The sequence below is a fragment of the Eleutherodactylus coqui genome, chromosome 12 (genome assembly GCF_035609145.1).
Source record: "Eleutherodactylus coqui strain aEleCoq1 chromosome 12, aEleCoq1.hap1, whole genome shotgun sequence".
NCBI classification, from domain to species: domain Eukaryota; kingdom Metazoa; phylum Chordata; class Amphibia; order Anura; family Eleutherodactylidae; genus Eleutherodactylus; species Eleutherodactylus coqui.
In genome coordinates, this window is record NC_089848.1 from 1,283,139 (window position 1) to 1,295,769 (window position 12,631).

General features: G+C 50.5%; 1 protein-coding gene across 3 annotated transcripts in view; it reads left to right on the forward strand.

Annotated features, from left to right (window-relative positions):
* Positions 1 to 12,631, forward strand: part of COBL (cordon-bleu WH2 repeat protein) — a 305,079-nt gene that overhangs the window by 219,303 nt on the left and 73,145 nt on the right. For all 3 annotated transcript variants that reach the window (XM_066584546.1, XM_066584547.1, XM_066584545.1), the window contains one exon: positions 11,208 to 11,325. In XM_066584546.1, the coding sequence (XP_066440643.1) occupies positions 11,208 to 11,325 (118 nt within the window). The remainder of the gene's footprint in view (positions 1 to 11,207; positions 11,326 to 12,631) is intronic.

A 12,631-nucleotide genomic window follows, 5' to 3' on the forward strand; every position in this document is an offset into this window, starting at 1 on the left:
GTAACAGAGCGGTCACTGTGAAACAGAGCAGTCACTGAAACAGATCGGTCACTGCAAAACAGAGCAGTCACTGTGAAACAGAGCGGTCACTTGGTGCGCCGTGTAACAGAGCAGTCACTTGGTGCGTTGTGTAACAAAGCGGTCACTTGGTGCACCGTGTAACAGAGCGGCCACTTGGTGCGCCGTGTAACAGAGCGGTCACTGTGAAACAGAGCGGTCACTGAAACAGAGCGGTCACTGCAAAACAGAGCAGTCACTGTGAAACAGAGCGGTCACTTGGTGCGCCGTGTAACAGAGCGGTCACTTGGTGCGCCGTGCAACAGAGCGGTCACTTGGTGCGCCGTGTAACAGAGCCGTCACTTGGTGCGCCGTGTAACAGAGTGGTCACTGCGAAAGAGAGCAGTCACTGTGAAACAGAGCGGCCACTTGGTGCGCCGTGTAACAGAGCTGTCACTTGGTGCACCGTGTAACAGAGTGGTCACTTGGTGCGGCGTGTAACAGAGCGGTCACTTGGTGCGCCGTGTAACAGAGCGGCCACTTGGTGCGCCGTGTAACAGAGCGGTCACTTGGTGCGCTGTGTAACAGAGCGGTCACTGTGAAACAGAGCAGTCACTGAAACAGAGCGGTCACTGCAAAACAGAGCAGTCACTGTGAAACAGAGCGGTCACTTGGTGCGCCGTGTAACAGAGCAGTCACTTGGTGCGTTGTGTAACAAAGCGGTCACTTGGTGCGCCGTGTAACAGAGCGGGCACTTGGTGCGGCGTGTAACAGAGTGGTCACTTGGTGCGCCGTGTAACAGAGCGGTCACTTGGTGCGCCGTGTAACAGAGCGGTCACTTGGTGCGCCGTGTAACAGAGCGGTCACTTGGTGCGCCGTGTAACAGAGCGGTCACTTGGTGCACCATGTAACAGAGCGGTCACTGTGAAACAGAGCGGTCACTGCGAAACAGAGCGGTCACTGCGAAACAGAGCAGTCACTGCGAAACAGAGCGGTCACTGCGAAACAGAGCGGTCACTGGGAAACAGAGCGGTCACTGCGAAACAGAGCGGTCACTGGGAAACAGAGCGGTCACTGGGAAACAGAGCGGTCACTGGGAAACAGAGCGGTCACTGGGAAACAGAGCGGTCACTGCGAAACAGAGCGGTCACTGCGAAACAGAGCGGTCACTGGGAAACAGAGCGGTCACTGGGAAACAGAGCGGTCACTGGGAAACAGAGCGGTCACTGGGAAACAGAGCGCCCACTGGGAAACAGAGCGGTCACTGGGAAACAGAGCGGTCACTGGGAAACAGAGCGGTCACTGTGAAGCAGAGCGGTCACTTGGTGCGCCATGTAACAGAGCGGTCACTTGGTGCGCCATGTAACAGAGCGGTCACTTGGTGCGCCGTGTAACAGAGCGGTCACTTGGTGCGCCGTGTAACAGAGCGATCACTTGGTGCGCCGTGTAACAGAGCGGTCACTTGGTGCGCCGTGTAACAAAGCGGTCACTTGGTGCACCATGTAACAGAGCGGCCACTTGGTGCGCCGTGTAACAGAGCGGTCACTTGGTGCGCCGTGTAACAGAGCGGCCAATTGGTGCACCATGTAACAGAGCGGTCACTTGGTGCACCATGTAACAGAGCGGTCACTTGGTGCGCCGTGTAACAGAGCGGTCACTTGGTGCGCCGTGTAACAGAGCGATCACTTGGTGCGCCGTGTAACAGAGCGGTCACTTGGTGCACCATGTAACAGAGCGATCACTTGGTGCACCATGTAACAGAGCGGCGACTTGGTGCACCGTGTAACAGAGCGGTCACTTGGTGCGCCGTGTAACAGAGCGGTCACTTGGTGCACCGTGTAACAGAGCGGTCACTTGGTGCGCCGTGTAACAGAGCGGCCACTTGGTGCGCCGTGTAACAGAGCGGTCACTTGGTGCGCTGTGTAACAGAGCGGTCACTGTGTAACAGAGCGGTCACTGTGAAACAGAGCAGTCACTGAAACAGAGCGGTCACTGCAAAACAGAGCAGTCACTGTGAAACAGAGCGGTCACTTGGTGCGCCGTGTAACAGAGCGGTCACTTGGTGCGTTGTGTAACAAAGCGGTCACTTGGTGCACCGTGTAACAGAGCGGCCACTTGGTGCGCCGTGTAACAGAGCGGTCACTGGGAAACAGAGCGGTCACTGGGAAACAGAGCGGTCACTGGGAAACAGAGCGGTCACTGGGAAACAGAGCGGTCACTGTGAAGCAGAGCGGTCACTTGGTGCGCCATGTAACAGAGCGGTCACTTGGTGCGCCATGTAACAGAGCGGTCACTTGGTGCGCCGTGTAACAGAGCGATCACTTGGTGCGCCGTGTAACAGAGCGGTCACTTGGTGCGCCGTGTAACAAAGCGGTCACTTGGTGCACCATGTAACAGAGCGGCCACTTGGTGCGCCGTGTAACAGAGCGGCCAATTGGTGCACCATGTAACAGAGCGGTCACTTGGTGCACCATGTAACAGAGCGGTCACTTGGTGCGCCGTGTAACAGAGCGGTCACTTGGTGCGCCGTGTAACAGAGCGGTCACTTGGTGCGCCGTGTAACAAAGCGGTCACTTGGTGCACCATGTAACAGAGCGGTCACTTGGTGCACCATGTAACAGAGCGGCCACTTGGTGCACCATGTAACAGAGCGGCCACTTGGTGCACCATGTAACAGAGCGGTCACTTGGTGCGCCGTGTAACAGAGCGGTCACTTGGTGCGCCGTGTAACAGAGCGGTCACTTGGTGCACCATGTAACAGAGCGGTCACTTGGTGCACCATGTAACAGAGCGGCCACTTGGTGCGCCGTGTAACAGAGCGGCCACTTGGTGCGCCGTGTAACAGAGCGGTCACTTGGTGCGCTGTGTAACAGAGCGGTCACTGTGAAACAGAGCAGTCACTGAAACAGAGCGGTCACTGCAAAACAGAGCAGTCACTGTGAAACAGAGCGGTCACTTGGTGCGCCGTGTAACAGAGCAGTCACTTGGTGCGTTGTGTAACAAAGCGGTCACTTGGTGCACCGTGTAACAGAGCGGCCACTTGGTGCGCCGTGTAACAGAGCGGTCACTGTGAAACAGAGCGGTCACTGAAACAGAGCGGTCACTGCAAAACAGAGCAGTCACTGTGAAACAGAGCGGTCACTTGGTGCGCCGTGTAACAGAGCGGTCACTTGGTGCGCCGTGCAACAGAGCGGTCACTTGGTGCGCCGTGTAACAGAGCCGTCACTTGGTGCGCCGTGTAACAGAGTGGTCACTGCGAAAGAGAGCAGTCACTGTGAAACAGAGCGGTCACTTGGTGCGCCGTGTAACAGAGCCGTCACTTGGTGCGCCATGTAACAGAGCGGTCACTTGGTGCGCCGTGCAACAGAGCGGTCACTTGGTGCGCCGTGTAACAGAGTGGTCACTGCGAAAGAGAGCAGTCACTGTGAAACAGAGCGGTCACTTGGTGCGCCGTGTAACAGAGCCGTCACTTGGTGCGCCATGTAACAGAGCGGTCACTTGGTGCACCGTGTAACAGAGCGGTCACTTGGTGCGCCGTGTAACAGAGCGGTCACTTGGTGCGCCGTGTAACAGAGCGGCCACTCGGTGCGCCGTGTAACAGAGCGGTCACTTGGTGCGCTGTGTAACAGAGCGGTCACTGTGAAACAGAGCAGTCACTGAAACAGAGCGGTCACTGCAAAACAGAGCAGTCACTGTGAAACAGAGCGGTCATGTCGAGGGTTAATTTGTTCAAACAGACTGGTCAGTTATGTTGTCGGTTCCAAATTGACCTAAGCAGGAGGAGCGCTCCTTTTTGAGAGTCAAAGTACACATGGTATATGGTAAAACAATGAACTCTGAGTGTTTATTGGCATAGTCTCAGTTTATATAGAAGATCGCCCACGCAGGGATGCGACCTCTAGTAATACAAAGAATAACCTCATGATAAACTCATGACTTCTATATCTTACAATGACATAATCATTCAATAAACTTTGACATTTAGGCTTGATATATGACATTCAAGAAATAGCTGATTTCACATGACTTTTAGACTAGTACATTAGTAAATATAGAGAAATAGCTGACAACTTCTTTGCGGTTAGGCTATGTCTCACTACATTTATGAACATCTGCTCTTAACTTCCTGATTCCACTTAGATCAGACGTTTGGCCTATTACTCAATAGTCATGAGTCCTTCAGAGCAGAATAGAATATTTGCAGTATTCAACCTTATTGATTCAAATAGATTACTAAGCAAAATATATTAACTCCTTTTTGATTAGCGACATTTATTAATTTCTTTACAGCCCCCATTGGCCCTTATCAGTCACTTGGTGCGCCGTGTAACAGAGCAGTCACTTGGTGCGTTGTGTAACAAAGCGGTCACTTGGTGCACCGTGTAACAGAGCGGCCACTTGGTGCGCCGTGTAACAGAGCGGTCACTGTGAAACAGAGCGGTCACTGAAACAGAGCAGTCACTGCAAAACAGAGCAGTCACTGTGAAACAGAGCTGTCACTTGGTGCGCCGTGTAACAGAGCGGTCACTTGGTGCGCCGTGCAACAGAGCGGTCACTTGGTGCGCCGTGTAACAGAGCCGTCACTTGGTGCGCCGTGTAACAGAGTGGTCACTGCGAAAGAGAGCAGTCACTGTGAAACAGAGCGGTCACTTGGTGCGCCGTGTAACAGAGCCGTCACTTGGTGCGCCATGTAACAGAGCGGTCACTTGGTGCGCTGTGTAACAGAGCCGTCACTTGGTGCGCCATGTAACAGAGCGGTCACTTGGTGCACCGTGTAACAGAGTGGTCACTTGGTGCGGCGTGTAGCAGAGCGGTCACTTGGTGCGCCGTGTAACAGAGCGGTCACTTGGTGCGCCGTGTAACAGAGCCGTCACTTGGTGCGCCGTGTAACAGAGCGGTCGCTTGGTGCGCCGTGTAACAGAGCCGTCACTTGATGCGCCGTGTAACAGAGCGGTCACTTGGTGTGGCGTGTAAACCTGCAGCTCGCCCGTTTGGATCCGTTTGGTTCACAGCATTCAGGCGTCGTGCAGACGGGCGCTGTTATCGCTCTACTAGCAGCGCACAGAATGCGCTTCTAGTAGCCAATAGGTTCCTATAAAAGCGTTCACATGAGAGAATGTTAGGAATGCTGAATCGGCGCACCGGACAAGATATAGGGCGTGCGAGAGCAAACTGACATGTCCGCTCCGAGCTGTCGCACAGGGCCTGTCTCTGCTGCCTGACTTCCATAGGCTCCTATGGGAGCCTGAAAACACGCAGCGCTATCCTCCCGTCTGCAGAGCTGGGGCCGGCTGTCAGTGGGGGGAGCTGCACTGTTCATTTACACCATACATAAAACATTCTCATAGCTTTTTTGACAGCGGTCATCATTCTGCTTATCTGCCGTGTTAGCTGGTCAGTATGAGGCAGTAGCCCGATGTATCTTCACAGCGGTCATGTGGGTTCAGTAATGTGGTGACTAGTTCGTTTGGCTCATTCATTTGGCGGGCATGTTGGTTTTCACTTTTATTCTGCTCTCACTAGTGGAGCTAAACCTCAGCCTATCGGCACCCCACATCTCTGTAAGTCACATGAGTCAGCACCTAAGGGGTTAAACATCTAGCCGTTAGCGCAGGAGCCTGGCTGTCCTGCCATATTTAGATGTTTCATATTGGCAGTCACTAAGGGGTTAATAGGATAATGCTGACAGGCACAATACACTGCAATACAGATGCACTGAAGTGTATTATACAAGCAGACAAGAGACTGCATGCCGCTAGTGAAAGTAAAAATAAAAAAAGCTTAATTTAGGTTTTCAAAAATATGTATTTTTTTTTAAGTTAATGAAAACCCTTTTTCTCATTTACTGCGAAACAAGAAGCAAATGTAGACTGAAGTTAGTGAAAATGGGCAATGGATAGAATGTAGCAATGACCGATCGACACGCCGCCATCATTTGGAAAGAAGCCATCCATGTTTTAAATCTTTCCTCCAATAGGCCTCCTGCAGACGGCCGGGTCGGATCCCACTGTGAGAATTCCCGCAGCGGGATGCGGACCCGTGCCCCTGCACAGCCCTGCGGCTCACCCGCTCCTGACATCTCCTCTCTGCACCGAGTGCCGGCTGCCGCCCACCCGGCGCATGCACAGAGCGGAGCCGGCCTGTCACCACTGACGGTTCTGTGCCGCCCTCTGCGAGCCCCACACAGGAATAGGACATGCCGCGATGTGATTTCACGCAGACAAATCACGGCTGTCTGCCTAGGATTCCGTTATCTAATGCAATCCTATAGCAGCGGGCACGGGCGGACATTGTGTGGGAAATCCCGCAGAGGAATATCCGCCCGTGTGCAGGAGGCCCTAGTCAGATGAGAGAGGTTCGGGGAAATGAATGGGAGTGTCGTACAGCGTTCAGCGCAGCGCTGAGAACTCCTGTGTGAGGGGGCCTAATGGACACAAAACATCTCCAGTTACCACCATAATTACAATGTGTCACAAAGAAGTAATCTCACTTAACCCCTTAGTGACGGCCCTATAGTGTTTTTATGCAGGACGTGTATGGAGGGAGATTGCTGGGTTACCTCTCTCCATACATCCCATATGTGTCAGCTTTTTCTTACAGCCGACACCCAGCAGCAACAGCTCCCATAAGCCGCACGGCTCATCTGGGCTGTTAACCCTTTAAGTGCTGCTGCCAATTCAAATCCCCCAAATGATGATTGGCGGTCCTGTACAGCGATGAGATCACAGGGGAACCATGTGGGTGTTATAGCAGCCGGGAGCCTTCTGCAAGGCCCCAGGGCTATCATGGCAAAATGCCTATCAAGCATCTCCATGGGGTGGCTTGATAGAATGCCTGCCCGATCACAGTGTGATGTAATGCTATGGCATCTAATCATAATGCCAGAGCGATCAAAGCATCACATGTTGTTGTCCCCTGTGGGGACTGGAAAAAATAAGATCAATAAAGTTTTACTAAGTATTAAAAAAAAAAAGTAGTAATTTAAAAAACATCCCTTTTGCCATATTTGTAATAAAAGAATCTAAATAATAAATCAAAAATATTTTGTATCGCTGCGTTCGTAAAAGTCTGATCTATAAATGTAACACATTATTTACCCGCACGGTGAATGTCGTCAGAAAAAAAACACCAGAAATGCACTTTTTTTGGTCATCTGGTCTCCAAGACAAAATGCAATAAAAAGCAATCAAAAAGTTGTATGTATTCCAAAATGGATCAAATGCAAACTACAGGACGTCCCGCAATAAATGAGCCGCGCACAACTGCGTCAACGGAAAAATAAAAAAGGTATTGTGTGCAGAAAATGGCGGCAGAAAATAATTGAAAAAAAATAAAAGTAGTACAGTAAAAAAACCGACATAAGTTTGGCATGGTAGTAATCGGACTGACCCTAGAGTACAATTATCGCGTCATTGTTGTTGCAGTGTGTATGCCGCAGAAACAGGACGCACCGAAAGATGGAGGAAATTCTTTTTTTTCCATTCCTCTTCACTTAGAATTTTTTTTAAGTTTTTCAGTACATTATACGGTACTTTAAATAGTACCAGTGAAAAATACAACTCGTCCTGCAAAAAACAACAAGCCCTCCTACAGCAACGGCGATGGAGAAATAAAGGAGTTACGATTTTTTATAATGGTTGAGGAAAAAGGAAAATAGAAAAAAATAAAGAAGCTCCGTCACTAAGGGGTTAATAAAAGCATTCCAAAGTTACTACCACATAAGGGGGCACATTAGAATGAAAGAATTGGACTGCGTCCAGAAAACTAAGACTGGCTGCGACTTCAAGGGGTTAAATAAATGTGAAAGAAATCTGGTAACTGGGAAGATAGACCAAATGATCGTTTCTCTTATTCCGCGTACTCGGATGTGCGCCGGGTTGTCTGGAGGCCCCGACTGCGCCCGAACGCCGTCCGCCTTCACATTTATTCCAGCTTTGGTTTTGACTGTTGCCCGCCCGCTACTAGAAGACGTGACTCCCGCCTTCAGCGGCTGCAGACCCGACACCAGAGCAAGAGCCCCGCCGCAGGTGATACATTGTGACAGATGCCTGCGGGGACAACATGGGAGCCCCTCCATGAGAGTGACAGCAATCCCTTGTTTTGTTGTGTTTTGCTGTGGATCACAGCGCAATCCATTATGTAACTGGGATGTATAGCGATACCTATAGTACAGATGTGCAAGGACTGCATGAGGTCACATGAGCAAGTGTGTGATGGTCCTACTGCCCCAGGTCACATGGTCATATGTGTGCAGGTCCTGAAGAAGGCTGAGCGGCTGTCATAGAATCCTAGAAGGGTCCGACCCCCTGCTCTGGGGCCTGGATGTGTTCTAGGGTCTGCACTTATTTCTGGGCTTGGGCTGAGGTGTTCCTTCTGCAGATCCTGCATCCTGGGGTCTGGGTCTGGGGTCTGTATTTATATTAAGGGGCACCTCAGTGGAATCTTTTGAACATTCATGGTGTAACGTTCCCCCGGACAGCAGCTAGTATTACCTTACTTAGTTCTATCTACCTGAGGACTCCTGGAGTTCTTCTCTTCAGGTGGGTCACATGATGCTATGGTGACTACGTGGCAGTTACTTGTATTTCTGTGACTCCTGTCAGTCAGCAGAACTTCCTGTATGATGAAACTGTATGGACTGTACCACACTGGGGTGGTCTGCCATTGCCTTCCCCATTCATCTTTTACTCCCCACCAAGCTGGGTACTCATTTTACCGACTTCAGAAGGATGGAAAGCTGAATCAACCTTGAGCTGGCTACCTGAACCAAGCGAGGATTGAACCTGTAACCTTCAGGTTGTGAGTGAGAGCTTAGGACTGCATTTCTGCTGTCTTAACACTCTGCACCATACTTCTTGCTTTGGACCATATTGTGGTTTGCATGTTTTGCTAAGCATCTTTGAGCAGGTGGATATCCATTTAGCCATTTCTACGGCAAAATGAGTGTTTTTGCTGTGTGTTGAGGAACCTCTGACCAGGTTCTGAGAAACATCAGGGTTCCAGGGAGTCTGGGTGACCTTCTGAGGAAGATCAGGGTTCTGGGGGGGGGGGGGGGGTCCGGATGATGTTCTGAGGAACATCAGGGTTCCAGGGAGTCTGGGTGATGTTCTTAGGAACGTCAGCGTTCCAGGGAGTCTGGATGACGTTCTGAGGAACGTCAGCGTTCCAGGGAGTCTGGATGACGTTCTGAGGAACGTCAGCGTTCCAAGGAGTCTGGATGACGTTCTGAGGAACATCAGGGTTCCAGGGAGTCTGGGTGATGTTCTTAGGAACGTCAGCGTTCCAGGGAGTCTGGATGACGTTCTGAGGAACGTCAGCGTTCCAGGGAGTCTGGATGACGTTCTGAGGAACGTCAGCGTTCCAAGGAGTCTGGATGACGTTCTGAGGAACATCAGGGTTCCAGGGAGTCTGGGTGATGTTCTTAGGAACGTCAAGGTTCCAGGGAGTCTGGATGACGTTCTGAGGAACATCAGGGTTCCAGGGAGTCTGGGTGATGTTCTTAGGTATGTCAAGGTTCCAGGGAGTCTGGATGACGTTCTGAGGAACGTCAGCGTTCCAGGGAGTCTGGATGACGTTCTGAGGAACGTCAGGGTTCCAGGGAGTCTGGATGACGTTCTGAGGAACGTCAGGGTTCCAGGGAGTCTGGATGACGTTCTGAGGAACGTCAGGGTTCCAGGGAGTCTGGATGACGTTCTGAGGAACGTCAGGGTTCCAGGGAGTCTGGGTGATGTTCTTAGGTATGTCAAGGTTCCAGGGAGTCTGGATGACGTTCTGAGGAACATCAGGGTTCCAGGGAGTCTGAATGACGTTCTGAGGAACATCAGGTTTCCAGGGAGTCTGGATGACGTTCTGAGGAACATCAGGGTTCCAGGGAGTCTGAATGATGTTCTGAGGAACATCATGGTTCCAGGGAACCCTGATTGGAAAACACTGATCTAAGCTATACACATCTCTGGTAATGTTTGAAAATGGATTTTGAAAAAATGAGAGGAAAATACAGTATTGCAAGCTAGAAGCAGGGACCTGTCAGTACAGAACATGACCTTCTGAGGAGCATCAGGGTTCCAGGGAGTCTGGGTGACCTGAGGAACATCAGGGTTCCGGGGGGTGTCCGGATGATGTTCTGAGGAACATCAGGGTTCCAGGGAGTCTGGGTGATGTTCTTAGGAACATCAAGGTTCCAGGGAGTCTGGATGACCTTCTGAGGAGCATCAGTGTTCCAGGGGTCTGGATGATGTTCTGAGGAGCATCAGGGTTTCAGGGAGTCTGGATGACCTTCTGAGAAGCATCAGGGTTCCAGGAAGTTTGTATGACCTTCTGAGGAACATCAGGGTTCCAGGGAGTCCCGATGACCTTCTGAAGAGCATCAGGGTTCCAGGGAGTCTGGATGACCTTCTGCAGAACATCAAGGTTCCAGGGAGTCTGGATGACCTTCTGAGGAACATCAAGGTTCCAGGGAGTCTGGATGACCTTCTGAGGAACATCAGGTTTCCAGGGAGTCTGGATGACCTTCTGAGGAACATCAAGGTTCCAGGGAGTCTGGATGACCTTCTGAGGAACATCAAGGTTCCAGGGAGTCTGGATGACCTTCTGAGGAACATCAAGGTTCCAGGGAGTCTTGATGACCTTCTGAGGAACATCAGGTTTCCAGGGAGTCTGGATGTTCTTCTGAGGAACATCAGGTTTCCAGGGAGTCTGGATGACCTTCTGAGGAACATCAGGTTTCCAGGGAGTCTGGATGACCTTCTGAGGAACATCAGGTTTCCAGGGAGTCTGGATGACCTTCTAAGGAACATCAGGTTTCCAGGGAGTCTGGATGACCTTCTGAGGAACATCAGGTTTCCAGGGAGTCTGGATGACCTTCTGAGGAACATCAGGTTTCCAGGGAGTCTGGGTGATGATCTGAGGAACATCATGGTTCCAGGGAACCCTGATTGGGAAACACTGATCTAGGCCATAAACATCTCATATCATGTTTGAAATTAGATTTTGAAAAAATGTGAGGACAATACAGTATTGAAAGCTAGAAGCAGGGAGCTGTCAGTACAGAATATAGAGAAGTGATGTACTCTAACAGATTGTTCAGACCATTCTGAAATGTTTGGGAATAAAACAATTCACATTTGATTTGAAATATTTTTGGAAGAATTGCCTATAAAGAATTATTTACATTCAATGTGAGATTTCAATCACTATTGTACTTTTTTCAGCAATATGCTACAGTTCAAAAAGAACAGCAGAAAAAGAAAAGAAGAGCCCCGCTGCCGCCAACCTCTCAGATGCCAAATGAGAAATACGAGGATTTGGAGAACACAAAGAGCTCCACTGGTAAGTGGTAACGGTTCTGGAGACTGCATGCTCTTCTGACTAGTAGATGACACGGTGCATTACAGTGTGGTTTGCCCTCCCCTTATAGATCATCAGAGAAGTAACCTGCGATGAGTGGTACTCATCCCTAGACCTTCAATGATAGGCTGTAATGAACTAACTGCATGTTAACATGTCTCTTGGTCAGATGAGCGATTTTTTTTTTTTTTTTAGCGGATGAATAGGCGCACTAAAAACAGTCGTCGGACACATATGTAAAAAAAATGCATGACTGAAGCTAAAAATTGCACCTAAATAGTGCGTCCTCCATTGAAAGCAATGGGAGAGGATCGCTATCTCCTGCTGCGGCTGTGACAGCTGCAGCAGGGGATTCCTTGGATGTGAAACCCTGGATGCTGTCACATCCAGGGGTTTCACCTTGTGGTCAATGGGGCCGGCGGCAGCAGCGCTGGCTCCATTGAAAACATAGGGAGAGGATTGTGCTCCTCTGCCACAGCAGGGGCAGGGGATTCCTTCATTTCCACGGGGAGACCCCTCATCACTGAACACTGCTGCTGCTGTCTCAGTGTTCAGTAATAATGGGACTCCCCGCGGGCATGAAGGAATCCCCTGCCACTGCTGTCACAGCAGTGATCTTCTCCCATTTCTTTCAAAATATACATCCCCTAGAAGCGCTGTCCGGCTCCCGGCTTATTAGAAGGCTGCATTTCTTTATTTCCCTGCAGCTAGGGCTTATTTAAGGGCTTTGACAGCGCTGTCCAGTCTTCTGCAGGTGCGATTATTTAGTGCTCGATTGGACGTGTTTGAACTTTCATTGGAAACATCGGCTCTAATAGAGCTGCTTTTTTAGTGCACCTATTCATGCGCTAAACAAATCGCTCGTCTGACCGCGGCCTTAAGGATCATCCTCCGTGGTAGCGCAAATTTATTTTAGACTTGTTTACTAATTTTTTTCTTGTACTACTCTTTTATCATGTAGTACTGCGCATGCGCAGTGCAGGACGTGACACCATGACGCGGATCCGCCACGATTTCACAATTGACATTTTGGAATTGCCGTGGATCGGACAGGCTTCCATTGACTGCAATAGAAGCCGTCCGTGCGATTTCCTGCACCAAGTAGAGCGTGCTGCGATTCTTCCTCCACGAGTGATTTCCGCTTGTGCGCAGGAAAGAATCAGTTAACATTGTGTGCTATGGACGGACATTGCTGCGGAATTCGCGGCGGGGGTCTGGCTGCAAATTCTGGTGAGCATTGGGCCTGACACCAAGTTTCCAAGATCTTGTGGCGTTGCTTTTTTTGATG